The sequence below is a fragment of the Pteronotus mesoamericanus genome, unplaced genomic scaffold, assembly GCF_021234165.1.
Source record: "Pteronotus mesoamericanus isolate MK-2021 breed Mesoamerican mustached bat unplaced genomic scaffold, CSHL_Meso_final scaffold_165, whole genome shotgun sequence".
NCBI lineage: Eukaryota > Metazoa > Chordata > Mammalia > Chiroptera > Mormoopidae > Pteronotus > Pteronotus mesoamericanus.
The window spans coordinates 7493303-7517632 of NW_026555307.1; the positions used below are offsets into that span (position 1 = coordinate 7493303).

Here is a 24330-nt window from a genome sequence, read left to right on the forward strand (position 1 = left end):
TCTTTTGGCTACTTTTCTGTTGACTTCTAATCTTCTGATATATATATTTTTTTCAGGTAAAAGACAGGGGAGACAATGCTTTATTGACTTGGCTCTTGTAAACAGATAGTATAGGTACCCAGGACTAATCTGAATTTCTAACCTTTTGAATGAAATACTTGTCATGATAACTATATTTTACTACTGTTTTTCATAATGAATTATCATAACAAGTGGTTATAAGGGCCTTTTGATATTTGACACATTCACAAGGCCCTCCTTAATGGTAATACTATTTATTAATGATTAATGATTAATAATTAATTTGAATAATACTTATTCAGCAAAGGCTTTATATAAAGTACCTGACAGTCCTCATAAAAACTCTATTAAGTAGGTATAATTATCACTGCTTAAAAATAAGTAAACCGAGGAACAGAGAAACAGCATTATTTGGCCCAATGGTATACAGTCAGTAACTGGTAGATATGAGATAATGTTAAGTAAGGTATATGCCACGGCAAAAGGCACATTCACAAAATACTTTAATAGAGTCATTTTCTATTAGGAATTCTCAGAAGTTTAATACATTCTGAGTGGTAACAGAAGACTTTTTACATTCATATTAATATATATATATATTTTTTACCATAAGTTCTCTGATACATAGTAAACAGTGAGTGTGAGGCAAAAAGTATTCCCACATTTATTAAATTTTCTTCTGGTATGAGTAGTCTGATGTTCCACAATGGAAATGACAAATGAAGGTTTTCTGATTTTATACTGCATTAGGCATTATCTAATATAAAGTCAGGTATAAAATTCATATAAGGGTTTTCCTATATCCCTAATATTCAAGGCTTTCTAACCAGTATGGATTCTGTAGTGTTCAATGAGCTGTGCACCAAGAATAAAGGCCTGCCCACATTCTCTACATTCATAAGGTTTGATACCAGGGTGAATTCTCTGATGTTCAGTAAGTTGTGAACTACGAATAAAGGCCATTCCACATTCCCTACATTTATATGGTTTCTCACAAGTATGAATTCGCTGATGATGAGTGAGTTGTGAAACACGAATAAAGGCTTTCCCACATTCCTTACATTCATAGGGTTTGTCACCTGTATGAATTCTTTGATGTTGAATAAGGTATGAACTACGACTAAAGGCCTTCCCACAGTCCTTACATTCATAGGGTCTGTCACCTGTATGAACTCTCTGATGTCGAGTAAGCTGTGCATGCTGTCTAAAAGCCTTTCCACATTCTTTACATTCATAAGGTTTCTCCCCAGAATGAATTCTTTGATGTCGAGTAACTTCTGAGCTATGAATAAAACCCTTTCCACATTCTTTACACTCATAGGGTTTCTCACCAGTATGAATTCTCTGATGCACAGTAAGTTGTGAATGTTGTCTAAAGGCCTTTCCACATTCTTTACACTGATAGGGTCTAGCACCTGTGTGAATTCTCCGATGAACAGTAAGTTGTGAGCCACGAATAAAAGCCTTCCCACAATCTTTACATACATAAGGTTTCTCACCTGTATGAGTTCTTTGATGCAGAATGAGTTGTGAATGCTGTCTAAAGGTCTTTCCACATTGTTTACATTCATAGGGTTTGACACCAGTATGAAGTCTCTGATGGAGAGTAAGTTCTGAAGTACGACCAAAGGCCTTCCCACATTCCTTGCAGTCATAAGGTTTCTCACCTGTATGAATTCTCTGATGTTGAATAAGGTGTGAGGCTCGACTAAAGGCCTTCCCACATTCCTTACATTCAAAGGGTTTTTCACCGGTATGAGTTTTCTGATGTTGAATAAGGTGTGAGCCACGGCTAAATACTTTCCCACATTCTTTACATTCAATTAACTTCTTGCCAATCTCATTGCTCTGATGTAGAGTGAGGGATGTATGATGCTCAAATGTGGGTATATTTTCATATGTGATTCTCACTTGCTTGAGATAACATTCTTTGTTTACTTGTTGTCTTTCAAGTTGGCGTTTGTATTCCCAGTCTTCTTTAAAACTAGAGTCCTCAAAACCACAGCATTTTAGGCTTTCCATTAGCTCCCAATTGAATGTCTTTACTTCAAAAATATCTTTTTGTGGAAATTTCTCACACCTGGACTCCAAGCCTGAAAAATTAAAAAAAAAAATAAACACAAGCTGTTCTCCTCTTCTAAGAGAAATAAAAAAATAATTCTACAGTGGACTAGAGAGAAAAAAAATAAAAATAGTAACTATAAAAGGTGAATAGCTTATACTGAGACAGGATAGAGAGCAGTTAGGGAAAACTCCCTATGCGGGATGAGGAAGTAGGAATGGACATCACAGGCCCATAGAGCTAGGTCCTCTCACCAGAGCCCCACGCTCCATGCGTGATCAAAGGGAAATAGTTTATGGCAGGCAACTCCTGCTGTGGTAGTTACAGAAGTCAACAACAAAAACTGGCTAAAACCAAGATGAAGGAAAAACTGACCACAGAAAGACCCATAATGAAAAATGACATGACAAGTAGAAGGGGGTGCTAAGGGGACAAATGCTATGACCCTTCCAGAAGAACCACATTAGGGACAAGGTCTCTCCAAACCAGAAGATGGAGTCAGAATTTGGTGCATGGAGTCGGAATTTGGTGACACAAAGTTCACAAACAACCTACCCTTGGAAACATACAAAATCCCAAGAACTGACGACCCAGAATGCAACTCACTTGGGAGTTCACCTATGTCCACTTGCATTCATCCTTCCACTTTTTTCACAGCAATGCCCTGTGAGACTTGCAACTAGGGAAGTAACGGGAGGCTCAAACCTGATCCTGTCTCCAGGAATCTTATTTGTCTGTACCTGAATAAAATCTGCTTTTGCTCTCACTCACTCTGATTTGTATTTGTTCTTGAATTCTTTCCTGCATGAGTCAAGAGCCTGGAGGTCCCAAACCTTACCAGCCCCTGGCATGGAACTGGTCTGGTGACAATGTAAGTCTCAGCTATTACTGAGCAGTTTCTAAATTCTAAAAAACAAAGGAGAACACAACTATGAGACCTTATATGGTGCCAGAAGGGCATGAAAACCTATTAAGCCAGGGGTGCTCAATTTTGATAGTAATCAGGATTATCCTGGAAGTCTCTTAACAATAAAAATGTCCAAGAACCACCCCAGACTGACTCAAAATCTCCAGGAATAAGGCTAATGCATGTGTGTGCATGTGCCCGTGTATACAAACATGCCTGTCTCTCTGTATTTTAAAAGCTATATATAAGATTCATATAACATAAAAATTCTCCACTTAACCACTTAAAACAATTCAGTGGTTTGCAATACATTTCTAATGTCATGCAACCATCTCCACTCTCTAGTAGTAGAAAATTCTCATCACCCCTAATAGAAATGCTGTGCACATTGAGCCGTCAGTCCCCATTCCTCTGGCCCCAGGAAATCACTAATGGTAAGGAACCACTAATTCTATGGATTTGCCTATTCTGGGAATTTCATATAAATAAGGCATCTATATTTTTAACACTTTCTAACACAATGCTGATGCCACTCAAATTAAAAATTTCTGCTTAAACTTTTTTACAGCCTTCCCACTGCACTAAGAACAATTCTAAACACATGTTCATTGGCTCTTGGCAAAGCAGGTCACTGATTTTCATTGCTGTCACTCTGTCTCAACTGAGGACAGTGCATCTTCATATTGAGCACTCCTCTCACCCCTTCCATGTACCCAAAGCACAGGCTTCCTTCAAGCATCTAGGCTAAATCTAGGTCTTTTCAAGTCTTTTCAACCTTAGATCTCAGGTTCTTTCTATCAGGTTCTTCCATTTTTCTGGAATTCAGTCCTGGACTCTTTTGTATGGCTGCTGTTCTCATCCTTCTGGCCTCATATTAAAACATGCACTTTCAAAATAACTCTCAACCTGATAACCCTAGGCATACACCTTGATTCTCTCTCCCACATCTTGTAATATATCAGTTGTAATTACGCTTTCATTTACTTATTATCTGTTGACCTGTTTGCTTTCTTGTTACTAAGTCTCCTGAAAGAGAGAAAAATGCCTTCTTCATTAGTCATTGTCATTGAAATTTAGCAATAATTGGCTTTTAATAATGAATTGTCAATGAATAAATGTTGGTTTCTAGATAGACCAATGGAACACAAACAGAAAGGCTAGAGGTAGAAATAAGTTCATATGAAAATTAAATTTATTATAAAGGTGGTATCTCAGAGGGGATATGAATAGTTTTTGCAGAGTAATTCAAGATGCCAGAGGAGTAAATAGAAATCATACTAACCTCCTCCCAGGCCAATATGGAATTACAATTAAATTGTGGAGAAATCACCCAGCACAAACAACTGAACAATAGCAAGAGAGAAGCCTTATACCTTGGACACACAGAAAAATCAGCTTTAGCACAAATTGACTGCCATATTACTACTGGGTCATTTGCTGTTGATAGTGGGATTGCAGGGGAGAGTTATTTTTGAGGATGTGGGTTTGTTTCCTGGGCTTTCTGGTTTCTCCTGGAGCACCTGCACAAAAATGCACAAGACATGGTGGGCACCATGACGCTCAGTCAACCAGCTGGAGGTAAGGACCCACCAAAGAATAACCAAACAACAAGCAAAACCCAATTTCTTCCAGAGAGCCAACATAAAAGGTATAAAAGGCATCCAAAGAGCAGCAAGTTCAGGAGGTGAAGGAGACCACACCACTGATCTCACAGGTCTCTGATCATAGAAGTACACACCACAAAGTCAGGAAGTAAACATAGATCAATTTAAGAAGCAGCAGCAAAAAAGAAGAGTCTCACAAATAATGGGAAGACAAAGAAACAGCCCCTAATTGAAGGGAAAGGAGGAAGCCCCAGAAACAGAACTAAATGAAAGAGAGGCAAGTAAGCTATCAGGTATTGAGTTCAAAACAACGGTTCTAAGGAAGCTCAACGAGCTCAGTGAGCTCAGAGAGAATTACAAAAATCTACCGGGAAACGAACTATGAGGAACTTACTGCAAACTTTATCAGCATGAAAAAAAGACATAGAAACTATCAACAAGAGGCAAGAGGCAATGAAGAACACAATTTCTGAATTGGAGGACGCAGCAGAAGGAATCAAAAGCAGGCTAGATGACGCAGAGGATCAAATCAGCAAGCCGGAGGACAAGGTAGAAAAAAGCTCCCAGAAAGAGCAAGAAAATGACAAAAGACTCATAAAGAATGAAGGGGCATTTAGGGAAATGCAGGAAAACCTGAAACATAATAATATCCATATAATAGGCATACCAGAAGGAGAACAAGAGGAGCAAGGGATAGAGAGAACCTGTTTGAAAAAGCGATGATGGAAAACTTCCCTAATTTGAGGAGAGAAAAAGTCACACAAGCACAGAGCGTCCCATTCAAGAGGAAGCCAATGAGGCCCACTCTAAGACACATCATAATTAAAATGGCAAATATCAAAGACAGAGAATCTTAAAGGCAGCAAGGGAGAAACAGATAGGAACATACAAGGGAGCCCCGAATGCGTAGCAGCTGACTTCTCAACAGAAACACTACAACCCAGAAGGGAATGGCAAGAAATATTCCAAGTAATGATAAGCAAAGGCTTGCAGACAAGACTGCTCTACCCAGCAAGGCTCTCAATTAAAATGGAAGGCAAAATAAGGAGTATCCCAGACAAAAGAAGGCTAAAAGAATACACCTCCACTAAACCAGCACTGCGAGATATGCTAAAGGGACTGCTTAAAGAAGATGAAGAAAAAGAGTGAGAAAGAGAGGATACAAATGCAAATCAGATACACAGGGGGGAAAAAATGAATAACTGCCTGTCAATAATAACTTTAAATGTAAGTAGATTAACTGCTCCATTCAAAAGACATAGGGTAGCTGGATGGGTGAGAAAACATGACCTGCACATATGCTGCCTACAAGAGACCCACGTCGGAATGAAGGACCTACACAGACTGAAAATAAAGGGATGGGAAAAAAAATATTCCAAGCAAATGGACAAGAAGAAAAGCCGGGCTGGCAATACTTATATCAGATGAAATAGATTTCAAAACAAAGGCCATAAAAAGAGACACAGAAGGACCCTCCATAATACTCAAAGGAAGAATCCATCAAGAAGACACAAACATTGTATACCCATATGCACCCAACACAGGAGCACCCAAATACATAAGGAAAATCTTGGAGGACTTCAAGAAAGATATAGACAGCAACACACTGATAGTAGGGAATTTTAACACCCCGCTGTCAACAATAGACAGATCTTCCAAACAAAATATCAACAGGGATATTGTGGACCTGAATGATGCATTAGATCAAATGGACTTAACTGATAATATACAGAAACTTTCATCCCAAAGAAGAAAGATACACATTCTTTTCAAATACACATGGAACATTTTCAAAGAAAGACCACATGATGGGACACAAAACAAGCCTCAACAAATTCAAGAAAACTGAAATCATAGCAAGCATTTTCTCAGACCACGAGGGCTTGAAACTAGAAGCCAACCTCAAGGAAAAAACTCAAAAACATTCAAACTCATGGAGATGAATAGCATGCTTATTAAACAATGAATGGGTCAATAAGAGATCAAAGAAGAAATCAAAAAGTTTCAGGAAACAAATGAAAAAAACACACAACAGTCCAAAACCCATGGGACACAGCGAAGGCAGTCCTGAGAGAGAAGTTCATGTAAATACAGGCCTACCTAAAAAAGGTAGAAACATTTCAAGTAAACAAACTAAACCTACATCTTCAAGAACTGCAGAAACAACAACAAACAAACCCAGGGTGAGTAGAAGGAGGGAAATAATCAAGATCAGAGCAGAGTTGAATGACATAGAGACTTAAACAACAATTCAAAGGATCAATGAACCCAGGAGCTGCTTCTTTGAAAAGATAAACAAAATAGACACGCTTTAAGCAGACTCATCGGAGAAAAAGGGAGAGGGCCCAAATAAATAATATCAGAAATGGAAGAGGAGAAATTACAACTGATACCACAGAAATACAAAGGATTATAAGAAAGTACTATGGACAATTATACGCCAAGAAATTTGAAAACCTGGGTGAAATGGACAATTTCCAGAAAAACATAACCTTCCAACACTGAATGAAGAAGCAAAAAGCCTGAACAGACTGATAACAGCTGGTGAAACTGAAGCAGTAATCAAAAAGTTCCCAGCACACAAAAGCCCGAGACCGGACGGTTTCCCAGGAGAATTTTATAAAACATTTAAGGAAGAGCTAATCCCCGTCCTTCTCAGACTATTCCAAAAATCCAAGAAGAGGGAAGACTCCCAAACCCTTTTTACGAGGCCAGCATCATCCTAATCCCCAAACCAGATAAAGACACACAAAGAAAGAAAACTACAGGCCGGTATCGCTGATGAACATAGACGCTGAAATCCTCAACAAAATATTGGCAAATTGCATCCAGCAACACATTACAAAGGTCATCCACTATGATCAAGTGGGATTCGTCCCAGGGATGCAAGGATGGTTCAATATTCGCAAATCAATAAATGTAATACATCTCATAAACAAACAGAAAGAGAAAAATCACATGATCACATCAGTAGATACAGAAAAAGCATTTGATACGGTACAGCATCCATTTACGATCAAAACACTCAGCAAAGTGGGAGTAAAGGGGGCATACCTCAACATAATAAAGGCCATACATGAAAAACCTACAGCCAACATCATACTCAATGGGCAAAAACTGAAAGCTTTCCCACTGAGATCGGGAACAAGACAAGGTTGTCCGTTTTCACCACTTCTATTCAACATAGTATTGGAAGTCCTAGCCACAGCGATCAGACAAGAAAAGGAAATAAAAGGCATCCAAGCTGGAAAGGAGGAAGTAAAACTCTCATTGTTTGCAGATGACATGATAGTGTGCATAGAAAACCCCATAGGCTCCATCCAAAAAACTACTCAACCTAATAAACGAATTTGGCAAAACAGCAGGATACAAAGTCAATATTCAGATATTGAAGGCATTTTTGTACAGCAATAGTGAAATATCAGAATCAGAAATCAGGGGAAAAAAATCCCATTTGCTATAGCAACAAGAAAAGTAAAGCACTTAGGAATAAACTTAACCAAGGGGGTAAAAGACCTGTACTCAGAAAACTACACAATACTGAAGAAAGAAATTAAGGAAGACACAAATAAATGGAAGCATAAACCATTTTCATGGATTGGAAGAATTAACATAAAAAAATGTCCATACTACCCAAAGCAATTTATAGATTGAACGCAATCCTTATTAAAATACCAATGATGTATTTCACAGATATAGAACAATATAGAACAAACATTTCAAAAGTTTTTATGGAACCATAAATGACCCCAAATAGCTTCAGCAATTTTGAGAAAGAAAAACAAAGTAGGAGGGATCAGAATATGTGACATCAAACTATATTACAAGGCCACTGTAATCAAAACAGTCTGGTACCGGCATAAGAACAGACACATAGACCAATGGAACAGAATAGAGAGCCCAGAAATAAACCCATGTCTCTGTGGTCAATTAATATTTGACAATGGTAGCAGAAGCATAAAATGGAGTAAAAATAGCCTCTTCAACAAATGGTGTTGGGAGATCTGGACAGCTACATGTAAAAAATGAAACTCGACCACCAGCTTACACCATACACAAAAACAAACTCAAGGTAGTCAAAAGACTTAAATATTTAAGTTGCAACACCATAAATGTCCTAGAGGAGAACATAGGCAGGAAAGTCTCAGATATTCCACGCAGTAATACTTTCAGAAATATGGCCCCTAGAGCAGGGGACATAAAGGAAAGATTAAACAAATGGGACTTCATCAAAATAAGAAGCTTCTGCACAGCTAAAGAAAACATCAGCAAAATGAAAAGGGAACCAACCATATGGGAAAATATATCTGCCAATGATACCTAGGACAAGGGTTTGATCTCCAAAATATACAGAGAACTCATACGACTCCAGTCCAGGAAGACAAACAATCCAGTTGAAAAATGGGCAAAGGATCTGAACGGACACTTCTCCAAGGAGGACATACACAGGGCCCAGAGACATGGGAAAGGATGCTCAGCATCACTAGCCATCAGAGAAATGCAAATTAAAACCACAATGAGTTACCACTTCATTGTAACTCATTGTAACTCATCGGTCAGAATGGCCATATTAAACAATCAAAAAACTACAAGTGCTGGGAAGGTTGTGGAGGAAAGGGAACCCTAGTGCACTGTTGGTGGGAATGCAGACTGGTGCAGCCACTGTGGAAAACAGTTTGGGATTTCCTCAAAAAGCTAAAAATGGAACTGCAGTTTGATTCGGCAATTCCAGTGCTGGGGTTATATCCTAGGAATTTTGAAACACCAATTGAAAAGAACTTATGCACCCCAATGTTCACAGCAGCACAATTTACAATAGCCAAGTGCTGGAAGCAACCTAAGTGTCCATCGGTAAATGAGTGGATCAAAAACTATGGTACATTTAGACAATGGAATACTACGCAGCAGAAAGAAAGAAAGTGTTACTACCCCTCGTGACAGTATCGATGATACTAGAGAGGACTATGCTAAGCGAAATTAGCCATGGGGTGAAAGACAAATGCCATATGATCTCTCCTATAAGTGGAACCTAATAAACAAAACAAATAAGCAAAAATATTACCAGCCACATTGAAAGAAAATACAATCTGACAGTAACAAGATGGGAGGAGAGAGGGGGTAATGAGAAAAAGAAGGGGAAGCGTCAGTTGAGGAAGATGTATAAACTATCCATGGACAAAACCAAAGTGGGGAAGGGTTGAAGGTGGGAGGTAGAGGTTGGTGGAGAAGGGGAAACTGGTGGCAGGAAAATGGAGGCAAACATATTTGAAAAATAATAAAAAAATGAATAGTTTTTGTAATAAATGTTGGGTAAGATAAAAGTGGATCCATATATCATGCCACTGTATACCAGAGGTAACTCCAAATTGAGTTTTACTATTAAAAGAAAATAGAAACCATATAAATACTAGAAGGAAATAGTAGTGTTAACTTAAATATTAAAAGGCTTATTGAACTGAGAGACAACAAAGTGTTTGAGATCAATAATAGCTTTTGGGAATGAGAATCATTAATTTAGGCAAATCCCAAAGAAAGATCCTGTTGAACTCAGACACTTTGTTGCCTCTCACTTCAAAAGACCTTTTTATTTTTAAGTTAACATATCTGGTGTAGTAAACAGGATCTGAAGTGGCTTCATCTTCATGGTCCAGTGTTCCCTTGAACCTATGCTAACTGCAGAGCCTCTTTTGTGGTCACCATTCCCACGGACTCCTGTGTCTTTATAAAGCTCTCTTAGATTCAAACCTCCCTCCTTTTTTTCTTCTGCTGTTGTTGAGGTGTCGGTATTTGAGATCAGGAAGGGTTTTTCCTGGGGTTCACGGTGTGACTGCTAGGTGCCAGCAAGTAAGGAGATGCCATAGGAGTTTACTACCACATGGGAAATCCGTTTTTACTCACGAGGGAATTTTCACCACCCACATTTGTAAAAAGTGTCCTGGGGGTAATGGACAGCTCAACAGTGTGCTCCCTGATGGGTAAGTACTCATTTAATTTTGCATGTTTTTGTTTCCTTTCCTTGTCTCTGTTATGTTATCATACAAATTTTCATAAAGAGAGAAATACAAAACTCTCAGGGACAATAAAATACATTCTTTAGTTGAGAAACAAGTTTGCAAAAGACAATTTTTAAATACATCCTAAAAAAAACTTCTGACCACCTGAATAAGTGCTTGCTCCTCCCTCCCTTCCTTCCTCCCTCTCTTGCTCCCTCTCCCCCTCCCTCCCTCCATTCCTCCCTATCTCTCTCCCTTCCTAGGATTTTACTTATTTATTTTTAGAGGGGAATGAAGGAGAAAGAGAGGGAGAGAAACATCAATATGTGGTTACCTCTTGAGCATCCCCTACTGGGGACCTGGCCTGCAACCCAGGTATGTACCCTGACTGGGAATTCAACCAGTAACCTATTGGTTCGAAGACCAGTGCTCAATCCACTGAGCCATATGAGCCAGGGCTGCTTTAAAATTTCTTAATGTTTGTCCTGCCTGAAACCTGACAGATATTTCAAAAAATTTAATAACATAATTTGACATAATTAAGTCTAATAGAATTTTAAGTGTTTTCAGCAACTTCCAAAGACTTTCTACTGATATCAGAAATGTAAACAGTCCATAACTGCCTGTAACTAAACACCAAAGGGAAAAAAGAGCCCTGGCTGGGTGGCTCAGCTGACTGGAACATTGTTCTGGACATCAAGAGGTTGTGGGTTCAATTACCCAGTCAGGGCACATATCTAGTTTGCAGTTTTGATCCCTATTCAGGGTGCTTATGGGAGGCAAGTGATTGATGTTTCTCTCTCTCTCCTCTTCCCTTTTCCTTTCTCTAAAATCAATAAACATATTTAAACAAAATAAAAACACAGATGCCTGAAAAGCCTCCCTTGCCTAAACAGTCCCTACCTCTCCAATCTCTTTAAAAAAATCATTTATCACCATGTCTGGTGTGGCTCAGTAGATTGAGTGCTGGCCTGCAAACGGAAGGGCTACTGTTTCAATTCCCTGTTGGGGCGCATGCTGGGTTGCTGGCTGGGTCCAGGTTGCGGTTGTGTGAGAGGCAACTGAATGATACATCGGTTGCACTCAATCGGTTGAATGATGAATCTCTCACACGCTATTGTTTCTCTTTCCCTCTCTTTCTCCCTTCCTTCCCCTCTCTTCTCTAAAATAAGTAAATAAAATCTTTAAAAAAAATTTATCAAGGACAAATAAAAATCTTAAAGTCTTAGCCACCTAAACAAGTAAACTTATTACAATATTACAATTGCTGCTTTTTTTCTTTTTGCCACTACCTGTCTTATGGCTAAAAATAATTTCTTTTAAACACAATTATCAGTATCAAGTCTCTGGTCATGTCTCTGTGTGTGTACATATGTGTGTGTGTCTAAGTCTACTTACCCTCAGAAAAAAATTAATTGGCTCATAAAAAAGCTGTTTAATTGGCTTAATAATTAAATACTTATAGAAATTTACAAAATGTAATAAAAACTAACCCAAATGTTTTCAGTATTGCATGATCTCAAAAAGATTTATCAGCTTCCGGCCAAGATCGAGTTGTAGGTAGATGCACTTTGCCTCCTCGCACAACCAAAAGAGGGACAACAACAAATCACAGGAGTTTGCTGTAGAGACCCACAGGGTCCTAGAAAGTACACAAACCCACCCACCTGTGAGTCAGCACTTGAATGCCCCAATTTGCTTGTGGGTATTGGGGGAAGTAACTGAAAGCCAGCAGAGAGTGGAGCAAGTGGCATTGTTCCCTCTCGGACCACCCCCGCCGCCCCCACATACAGTGCTACAACACAGGGACTGGGTTGCTTTGCCCTTGCGAATACCTAAGGCTCTGCCCCTTCCAACATAACAGGCATGCTGAGACAAAGAAATATGGCCAAACGAAAGAACAGATCAAAGTTCCAAAAATAGAACTAAATGATGAAGAGATAGCTAGCCTATCAGATGCACAGTTATAAACACTGTTAATCAGGATGCTCACAGAAATGGTTGAGTATGGTCACAAAAATAGAGGGAAAAGTGAAGGCTATGCAAAGTGAAATAAAGAAAAATATACAGGGAACCAACAGTAAAGGGAAGGAAACCGGGACTCAAATCAACAATCTGGAGCAGAAGGAGGAGATAAACATTCAACCAGAACCGAATGAAGAAACAAGAATTCAAAAAAATGAGGAGAGGCTTAGAAACCTCTGGGACAAGTTTAAATGTTCCAAAATCCGAATCATAAGGGTGCCAGAGGAGAAGAGAAAGAGCAAGAAATTGGAAACTTATTTGAACAAATAATGAATAGAACTTCCTTAATGTGACGAAGGAAATAGACTTCCAGGAGATCCAGGAAGCTCAGAAAGTCACAAAGAATTGGACCCAAGGAAGCACACACCAAGGCACATCATAACTACATTACCCAACACTGAATATTAGAAGAGAATCTTTTTTTTTTAAAGATTTTATTTATTTATTTTTAGAGAGGGGAAGAGAGGGAGAGGAACACCAACGTGTGGTTTCATTTTGCGTGCCCCATGCTGGGGACCCAGCCTGTAACCCAGACACGTGCCCTACACTGGGAATTGAACAGGTGAACTTTGGTTTGTAAGCCGGCGCTCAATCCACTGAGCTACACCAGCTAGGGCTAAAGATAAGGAGATAATCTTAAAAGCAACAAGAGGAAAGCAGATAGTTACCCGCAAAAGAGTGCCTATAAGACTATCAGCTGTTTTCTCCAAAGAAACCTTGCAGGCAAGAAGGGGCTGGAAAGTAATATTCAACACCATGAAAAGCAAGGATCTACATCCAAGATTACTCTCCCCAGAAAAGCTATCATTTAGAATGGAAGGGCAGATCAAGCGCTTCCCAGATAAGATAATGTTAAAGGAATTCATCATCGCCAAGCCTTTATTATAGGAAATGTTAAAGGGACTTACCTAAGAAAAAGAAGGCCAAAAACTATGAACAAACTCACATATGAAAATGACAACAAACTCACAACTATCAACAACTGAACCTAAAAAAACAAACCCCAAAACAAACTAAGCAAACAACTAGAACAGGAACAGAATCACAGAAATGGAGATCACACGGAGGGTTCAGTGCATAGGGGAAGTGGGGAGAATGGAGGAAAAGGTACAGGGAATAAGAAGCATAATTGCTAGGTACAAAATAGACAGGGGGATGTTAAGAATAGAATAGGAAATGGAGAAGCTGAAGAACTTATGTGTATGACCCATGGACTTGAACTAAGGAGGGGAATGCTGGAGGGAGGGCAGTTGCAGGGCAGAGGGGAATAAAGGGGAGAAAAAAATGGACAACTATAATAGCATAAGCAATAAAATGTATATTAAAAAATAAAGATGTCAAAAATGATTAAGCTGATTAAAGCAGACATGTCTTAAAATTATAATTTATTAATATAAAATTAATATATGTGTTCAGTAAAACTGATGTAATCTATAAAGGTATATTTTCATTAAAAAATAAACATAATTTTTTCCTATTTCAAAGTTTTCCTTATGTATTAAGCTAGCTTAAATTAAGTTGTTAATATATACAGGTTTTTAAAAATCCACAGACAAGGGCATCCTTATTGATTTTAGAGACAATGGAAGGGATGGACAGAGGGGGAGAGAAACATTGATGAAGGAGAAACATTGATTGGTTGCCTCTTGTATGTGCTCTGAGCGAGGACCAAACCCGTAACCTAAGTATGTGCCCTGAACAGGAATCAAACAATGCTCTAACCAACTGAGCCACACCAACCAGGACAATACATAAGAATTTTTAAAAAATTAATCTTGAATATCAGTGGTGTACTTATGTAAAGTTAACACACACTATTTCTCTGCTAAAAAGCCCAAAATTTTCCTGTACTACTGGTATACACTGGTTGGCACAGGTAGTTAGCTAGTCATTAATAAAGAAGAGGATCAGAGGGAATCAGACATTGATCATAGTAAACGAGGGAGGTGAGTTAAATATTAAGTTTAATAAACTGGGAAGTGGAATCAGATACTAAATTTGCTTCACTAGGAAGTTACAGAATTCCATGAAGCTTGACTGACTAGGAAGTTATAACATTCACAGACTCATTCACACACTCTAGGAGGCTGCTGCTACATCCGCTGCCCTTGGGACTTGATCCTCAAATGGGCAGAAAGGGTCATTACTCAGGGCAGAATAAATACAGCAGGGAAACTTCCTCTGCTGGGTGCATGCCCAATAGAAGCCAAGGTGGCAGAGGGGGAAGTACTTCCACTTTGAGGCATGGGCAGTAGGAACCAAGATGGTGCCCATAAAGGACTATCTAACCTAGGAAAAGTATCAGATTGGATAAGGAACACAAAATCCTGGAAGATCTAAGAAATGGATTGGTTAGGGAGAAGAACCTGCAGAAGCCCGTGAAAGATTGGGAAGTTGATTGGTTAGTTTGAAAGGATGGCTGGTCCTTTCCAAGCTGGAGATAATGTAACCCAACTTAACAGAGCTCTCTCAATTTTCTCTCCCCCACCCCGCAACTTGTGATAACATGCACTCTCCCTGTTCATTCATGTGCTCTCTCTCCATTGCAGCCATGAGGCTCTAGTAGCTGTCTGGGGCCCACAACAGACTGCATGGGCTCCAAGTTTGGGCCTGGGCACTCTGGCCAGCCAGAATACAACCAGGAAAACAGACTAAGCTAGTTGGGTGAGGACAAGTACTGAAATGGACTGAACCAATGGCACAGAATCTCCTTTGTACTGGGCTTGATGAAGCTGGATTTTTCCACAGTGGGAGAGATGGCAGTGAGACACTGGGAATCCAGGGGTAGCCCTTTGATTTGCTTCTAATCTTACCAATAAATCTCATCCTCCCCGACCCGAGTCTCTGGAAATGCTTTTCTTGAAACTCTCTGAAAGGACACCATTTCTACCAGCAACACTCTTAATGAGGTTATTAAAAGACCCAAAGAGTTTGTTTTATTTAAATGATTTCCTGTGTTCTTTATCATCAGGTCTTTGATTGTTTCAGTACACTGAGTCTTCTTAATACTAGAAAACTAAAATTTTGCTTACAACTACGCAACCTTCTGTGTTTGTCTTTGAAATCTTTTATTGTCACTTTGGTTAAATAAATAACTTAAGTGTTGTTCCACAATGACCTGTGATTTTATTTTACCAAATATTTAAAAATTTTTGATATGTTTGACAAGCTTCCCATGATTAAAATATTTAAAGTCTTTTCTTTGACCCTTAAGATTTTTAAAAACTTTGGTTTTTCAAAAGAAGGCCTAAATCATTTCAAAGATTTGTTCTCTTTATAAAAGAAAAAAAGTAAACTAATCAAGTCTATTTAGTATGTTAAATTACATGGGATGGTTGTTAAATAAATAATGCCCCAAAACTTAGTCTTTCTTTGTTTATTAAAGCTGTAATTCTTACCAATTCTTTAATATGTAAATACCCAGGAACTAACCAAAACATCCTCCAGAGAATGAAAAAAACTGGCCTTTTAAAAAGACAAATTTCTTCATAAATTCCTTTACCAAACTGACTTGAAAAAAAGGCTATGTTTTCTACAAGACTGAGAAATAATAAAGAAAAAACGAAATAACTATAAAGTAAAATGTATGTTTTAGGTAGAAAAAGGTATGAAACATAAAGATGTATCTTTTGTTGAACAGAAATAAAAACTGTTTCTTAGATAAAGAAATAAAAAGTATACGGGTTTTTTTTTTTTTTGGTAAAAAAAGAAAAAGTAATTTTGTCCTAGAGTAAAGTGATTACTTCAAAATTAAAAAAAAAAAACTAAAAAATATATGTATGCTACAAAAGGTATGTATCCTTATAAAAGGTTCTTGGAGGAGAGATAGTAAAAAAAATTTTATACATGGTTAAGCTAACTAAGAATAGATAACTATGTCAATTACATTATTTATATGTACATACGTATGTAAACTCTCACCAAATCTTTAACCCTAGCCACTAAGTCTTTTATCACTTACAGACAATTATTGTTTCACTCTAATGTTTTTACAAAAATGATTCTACAAAGATGTTTCATCTTCAGAAATTTTCATGGAAAAGACTGTGACTCTAAAATACAAAACTTCAGGTACTCTTAACTGATTGATATATGGCCAAATTTAAAGATGCTGACTCTTAGATTCATGTTTTCCAATTTAAAGAAAGCTCTTACATCTAGCTAGACTGCTCAACCAAGAGAGGATTTAAATTTTTTAAATTACTAAAAAATAAAACAACATCTATTATGAACGACCAACCCAAGATTCTGGACAAGGCCTGTATAATCTGCACCATCCTTTTTTTCCTTTTTCCCTCACTTTAGTCCTTTCTTACTGCACAAAATACATGAAAGGCCAAGCACTCACTACAATAGTTATTGTTTCCTTTGCCTCTTAATTTCTGTCTGAAAAGAAAACATTGGACATCATTTTAAAATCTACTTTATAGGTCAAAATGTACAACTAGTTACACACATAGCCAAGGATGTTTTAATGCCTAGTGAGATCAGCTGCAATGAAGGTACCAGATTTCAAAGAATATTTTTTCCTTGGGAAGGTATTATAACTGCCACAGTAATAGCCAAACAAAAAAAATGTTTAAATTCCCTCAAAAGAGTAATATTAGACAACAGAATTGCTCTTGACCATAACCTAGCTAAGCAAGGTGGCGTTTGCTCTATTATTAATACTTCTTATTGTGTACTTAGATAAAACACCTCTGGTAAAACAGAGATAAAACTAGATAAAATCAGAACACAAGCCAATTACCTTCTGGTTTAGATCCATTCTTCAAATTGGACTTAACATTTTGTTATTATAAAAATTTTTGCTGTTATAAATCTTTGGTTTGCACATATCAATGTTATAAAGCTACACTCTGATAATGGTTGTTCAACATTTTGAGATGATCACTAAGGCCTACAAGATTTCATATTAAAAAAAAAACTCAACAAACTATAGATGTTTGCCCTTAAAATGCCATGATGGTGAAGCATTCCTCTGTTCTGGTGCTCTTGTCGCTCAAGTGAAGGCTGTTAAGGAAAAAAACAAAGTATGTTCCCTTTGACATAGGACATGGTATATTTGGAATGAGACTTACTGGCAATGAGAGATGAATAATGGAATGATATACCCAAATGAGCTACTTGACAATGGATGATCAACTATCCTTTTAATAACTGATCAATGCTACTTTCTGATGATTGATCACTGATGCTTTCAAGAAAAATCTTGATCAAAGGGGAAAGGTGTAAATAATAATATTAACAAAGCCACTTGAAAAAGGAGCCAGAGCTCTCATGCCAGAGAAACTGACACACAAATTTTATGCTTCAAATCTTTGGAATGTTAAAACAGGACAAAATAACCTCTGGACTGGGCTTAAGCAACCTTGTGCTTTGCAAAGGAACTGTCTGCAAAAATAACAAGAAAGTAGCCATTATGACTACTGGATGATGGCTACTGAACTGAAAATTAAAAACATTGTTTAGAACTAATATCACCATGTTATGTTATCTGCAACAATAGAAATGCCTCCCATTCTCATAAATACCTATTGCCTTTGTCTCCTAATTGGGACATTACTTGGGCTTCTGCCTGAATTAGTGATCCCCAGTAAGTGCCTATTCCCTCCCATTTTGAAAGGCAGTTTATTTTTAGGTTAACAGTGGGTTACTGTATAATCTAGGTATGGGGAAACCTAACAATGTAACAATGACTCAAAATCTGAAAGCCAGAAACAACTGATCTATTCTATTATGTAAGGGTGAAAAACAAAACAAAAAACATCAAAAGCAAAGTCAAAAAAAGACAAATGATGGAGAAAATATTTGAAACTTACAAATAATGGGAGGATCTTATATTAAGTCATAAAAAGCTCTTGCCCTGATTGGCATGGCTCAGTTGGTTGAGCGTAATCCCGCAGAGCCAAGGGTTGTCGGTGTGATTTTTGGTCAGGGCACATGCCTGCATTCCAGGCCCGGTGCCCCAGTAGGGGCATGTGCAACAGGCAACCAACCAATGTTTCTTTCACACATTGATGTTTCTGTCCCTCTTTCTCCCTACCTGCCCCTCTCTCTAAAAAGAAAAAAATAAAATAAAAAATTTTAAAAGCTCTTAAAAATTGAGAAATATCCTCAAGAAGCTACATATATAGTTATCATCTGGTCCTAAGTATACACACAAAAGAAGTAAAAACAAGGACTCAGATACTGTACACCAATATTCATAGCTGCATTATTCAAAACAGCCAAGAGGCAGAAAGAATGCAAGGATTGCATCAATAGATGAATGGATAAACAAAATGTGATACAGCATATAATGGAATACTATTCAGCCTTAAAAAGGAATGAAATTGTGATAAATACTATAACATGAGTGAACCTTGAAAACATTATACTAAGTGAAATGATCCAGATGCAAAAGGCTACATATTGTATGATCCCACTTATATGAGGTACTTACCATGGCAAATGCATAGAGACAGAAAGTAGAACAGAGGTTCTCAGGGGCTAGGAGGAGGGGGAAATGGACAGTTATTGTTTAATGGGAACAGAGTTTCTGTTTGGGGTGGTGGTTAAGTTCTGGAGCCCTGACCAATGTGACTCAGTTGGTTGGACATCATCCTGTAAAGCGTAACATTGCTGGTTTGATTCCCAATCAGAGCACATGCCAGGGTTGTGGGTCCAGTCCCTAGTTGGGGCACATGCCAAAGGCAACTAATTGATGTTCTCTCTCACACATCAATGTTTCTCTTCCTCTCTGCCTTTCTCTCTCTCTAAAAATAAATAAATAAAATCTTAAAAAAAAAAAAAAAGTAAGTTCTGAACAAGAGGCTTACAGTGTGGCTGAGACACCGATTCCCCTCAGCTTTTGTGTTGGCTGGCTGGGGCCTGTGTGGCAGTTCACCTCCAACTACAGGCAGCCTCTCCTGTTTACACCAGTGAGCCATACAAACATCATTTGCTACGTGTACAATGATGTGAAAGAACTTGGGAAGCTCTGGAGTAAAGAAAGAATGGGAGCATATTCTTCAGGTCTTAAAGGATGAACACAGTGTAAGAAATGTAGTGAAGGGATCAAAATATATACACTCAGATCTTTGGTGGAAATAAAAAGTACTCACTAGCCTAGTCTTGTCTCTGTATCTTCGTTTCTTCTCCTTCCCTCTATTCTTAGACTTATGAGTGAACGTTCACCATCTGCTACTTTCTGCATTAGTAACTAGAGATCCACACCCTCAGGTCATAGCTATTGTAAATCCTCACCTCCTAAAAAAGTCTTCTGTGAACCACCCATGCTGAGGTCAGAGCCTGTGCATGTTCTCACCAGCTCATGCTCATGGTGGATCTGTACATCCGTAGTAGCTTCTCCCACGTTGTGTTGAAATGATCAGTTGACATGCCTGTCTCCTCCATTTGTCCACAGCATGCCCTAAGGTCAGTGCTCTCTTATTTGTCTTTATAGCCTGACCACCTAGCTTGGACCCTGTCTCGTTAAATAGTCATTGAATTGAAACTGTATCAAGGTGAATAAGACCCAGTCTTTGCAGTCAAGTTGCCCACTGGCTGTTTGGAGAGACAGATACATAAATGAATAATTATGGCACAATGTGATGAGAGCTACAACAGTTATATGAAAAGGTGCAGCTGGAGTCCTGTGGCAGGCACTGCTAGTGCTGATGAAGCAATGGAGCAGCCATTGTGCTTTTTCCCTGGTGAATTCAAGCAGGATTTATATTCTTTTAGGAAAGAAAAAATATTGACTGCAGAGATGTCAGTCTGTAAAGTTATAAAGCTCTTAGAAATCTTCAAATGGGAATTGCTAAATAACTGAAATAACCACAGAGCAGCAACTGGCATGCCTGGTTTTCATGTACCTTATGGAATATCGCTAAATCTATTGGCACCTATAAAGTTTCGCCCTTGTGAAAAAAAGAGGGGGTTATAAAGGTTGGCTCCTTTAATGTTTCTTTTACATTATCCTACAAAAGGTACTTCTCTAAATAGTAAAGGTCAGAACGATTAAATAAGAAAGCTAATGGGTCTAATAGCAATTAAAATGAGCAAGCTCTTTACCTTTCTTGTGGTTAGGGGTGCTAATTGTGTTTTTTCTTTGTTGAAACTACTGCAGTTGTTAAGTGCTCCATAATAAGTTAAGCTGCTCTGCCTTCACACCAGACATACCGATTCACCTAAATTAACACAATTCTTGTGGAAAGTGAGTGCTGAATATATTATGGAGGTGTGTTGGTTTGATGAAAACACATGAATTTGAAAGTTGGATCCACCTGGCTTAGTATCTCATCTTTGCCTCAATCAAGCCGGTTAGTTCTGTGCAAATGATATTAAATCTCGTAGGTTTGTTTTCTTCCCTGAAGAATCACAATACTTGCAACATTTAATAAGAAAGGTTGTTTTGAGAATGAAATGAGGTAACATATGAGGGGCTGACATAACTTCTGGAGAGGATATGTGTTTAATAAGTGTATATTTGGTTTTTTATAAGACTTTTCTAATTAGAATTCTGCATAAATATTTTAAGCTGCTTTTAGATTTTACAGTAAAAAATCTGTTGCCTTTAAGCTTAGTGCCCCATGTTTCTATAATGATAACAGTATAAGAGCTAATATTTTGGGGTGCATACCATGTCAAATATGTACCCAGTACGTGATTGATCTCAAAAATTTCATTTCTTATTTATTTAGGTCCATTTTACAAATAAAGAAAATGAAATATAGAGGCTAAGTAATTTGTCCAAGATAAAACTAGCAAACTTCAGGGTCAGTATTCAGAACTTCTCAGAGTCTGATTCCAAAGTTGTGTTTCTAACAGCTGTCTTCTAGTATAATATTCACTTTCTTTTCTCTTCTCTCACCATGTTAAACTCTACTCGATCAAATAAAGAGGTTTATGTAGAGACAGAATAATCCATTTCCCACCGTCTTTATAACCTGAAGCCAGAGCCAAAGTGCAAGATCAGAAAGGAAAGGATTTCACTCTTGGGAGGCCAGTGGTGTTAGCGTCCGGTGGGAATGAGGAGGTCATGGGAAATTAACCTCAAAAGTTCTCTCGTAGTAAAGTGACTGAGCTAGTGGATGGCCACAGGTCCTGGGTGTTAAGCCTTTGGAAGTTCACTGGGGACTGAGCATCTTTGCTTTCTTGTCAAGTTAAATCATTGAGTTTCGGTATGACAATACCCATCTTTGGTCATCTGTACTTGAGGAATATTCTGGGGTCCAAAGTAGAAGGATGTTTTGTTTGCCTAGTCATTTGGCTAAAGCTTTGAGCCCAGGAACTACTCTACACAAATTAGGTCATACATACTAAAATATTTTAATTTAAATGCTGTTTTTTTCTCTATTAAAAAGAAAACATAATTCAAAGAGCAGAAACTATTATCCAGGACTGTTTACACCAGCACATTTTAATGAAATACACTGAGCACTCTGTAAGGTGTTGGTTCCTGTTACCTTCCAGCCTTTGTAACATAGGTTAGATGATTGTCCTCAGGCAGCTATGTTTCTGAGAATCTACCTAATGACTCAGGCCTGCATGGCACACAGAATAAAAGACATTCAAATATAATGTGTTCAGCTTTAACTACAGTGTCAGGAATTTAGCCTCTTCATTGATATGTGATTAGTTGTTATTCATCTCTTCAGGCTGTGGCTTGAATTTTGAATATGTGAAGGATAAATTACTGCATTATGGACATTTGAAGTTAAGGACCTTTGAATTGGCTGCATGGAAATTTATGCAAAATGAGTAAACTAACAAAGCAATGATTTTTCTTCCATCCCTTTCTTAACCCCGTTCCTTAAAGCTTTCCTCCTTTTACCTTCCTTAACCCTGTTCCTTAAAGCTTTCCTCTCAGCAGCAAGGCTTGCTCGGGAAGAGGACTGGGATCCACTGAGCCTGTAACTTTTGTACACACTGTTAGAAAAAATTTTAATTGGATGAATCTGAACCTGGGTTCCCCCCCCCCATAATTTTCCTACTGTTGTACTCATGCTGTCCTCCCTCTATTCCCACCGATTACCAACTATGTGCCTGTTTTTTAGCACAATTCTAAGAGAGAGTAGTACAATTTCCATTTATAGATGAAAAACCAGAATTTTAGATATATTGAAGGACTTGCCCAAAGTCACACAGTTAGTGAGAGCTGGCACCAAAAGTCTAAGCCTCATGTACACAAAGCTGCCAGCTAATGAATATTTTTATCAGTTCTATTTTTCTTCAGTTTGGCCAACACAAAAAGTTTGTTGCTACATGGTGTTTTAAAAAACTCACCAAATTAGTAAGTCTTGGAAAATATTGTAATATTCATCCTAACAGAATTAATTTCTAAAATCAGTGAATAAATATCTCTCAGATGGATGATGAACAATACTACTAAGTTTTTATAGTGTTTACTGAGCAACTTCTATGAATGAAAACACCTGTTACTCCCTCTTATTTTCATCTCAAGTTATCAGAATGTTGGACATCAGTGAAGTCTCTGAGCAGCAATTAGTGATGAGTGGGCCTTTTTATGTGCCAGGTAAGGTAAATTGGCCAGTAGTCAGCATGAGTGCTTACTTCTCTGACTACATTCCCCCTTCCTTAGTCAAATGGTATTTAAAGGAAACTTTTCTGAATTGTTTTAACAAATGATAGAACAGCATGGTCACATCTTCCTCCTGGCCCTAGGCTTTCTACTCTTGAACAGGTTGGGAATAAAAGACAGAGTGCCATGAACATATTTCCCAGAAACTGCATTTCCAACTTTATTATAAATCTGTTAAATCTAAGATAGAAGTACTAAAGTGGGAGACAAAAAAATAAGGTAGGTCCTTTTAGTGGAGTGAGATCAATTTGTTTAACTTAACTGGCATTTCTATAAGCTGGATTTAATGAGTTAGCATTTTTGCTGGTGATAATTTACAATTAAAAAAACCCCAAGAAGACTTATATAAAGTATAAAAAAAGTATCTAGAATGAGGCAACTCTTAAAATGACTAAAAATTGATTGAGTTTGTGGGGTTTTCTATACTAGGTTTTTGTTTATGCTGAGTCAGGGCTTTTTATTTCTTTTTGAACTTTACGTAATTTGAGTCTTTATAATAAAGGATATCACAGTTATAGATACAAATAACAATTTTACATTAGCAACTAAAAACCAAGTTATAAGAAACCCCGTGGGATCATTTGGCATATGTTCTCTGTATTAGGTGACCCAGAGGAGGGGGCTCAAGTTTTGAAAGGATTTCAGTAACTGTTTATTCAGAATGATTTACTTTTTTGTACTAGAGAACAAAGATGTCTTTAATGTCAATATGTGGTAACAGATGTCTAGGTTAATCACCTCTACTGACACTGAAATATATTAGATATAGGAAAAAAGTGTTTTTTTAATAGTTAAAAGTATGTGAAAATAGAAGTAGTCATCAAGCATATTAATTTGATGATCGTTTATATTTTTTAAGATCAAATTTTGGTGTCAGATCATGGAACAGTTGTGATTTCAATTTTATTTTTAGCCCCAGGATTACTGAGCTAAAAATGAAAAGTAAATCCATGGATGTGATAGGTCCACAAACAGCAGGTGGAAGAGAGTGTTTAGCGCTAAATTAATAGAGGAATAACAAGCCCCTCTCTGCACTGTAGAAACTAGTACTTCTCTGCCTTTTAAAATCTTGAAAGCACAATTACCAAAGCCTCAATTTTGTGTCTTCTGGTCATTTCTTGCTTTTGTTT

At 37.8% G+C, this 24330-nt stretch overlaps 1 protein-coding gene across 2 annotated transcripts in view; it reads right to left on the reverse strand.

Moving 5' to 3' along the window:
- Window positions 1-676: 676 nt before the first annotated feature.
- The window catches only part of ZNF565 (zinc finger protein 565), a 64162-nt gene continuing 40508 nt past the window's right edge, over window positions 677-24330 (reverse strand). For both annotated transcript variants that reach the window (XM_054589073.1, XM_054589072.1), the window contains one exon: window positions 677-2114. In XM_054589073.1, the coding sequence (XP_054445048.1) occupies window positions 844-2114 (1271 nt within the window). In that variant the 3' untranslated portion in view covers window positions 677-843. The remainder of the gene's footprint in view (window positions 2115-24330) is intronic.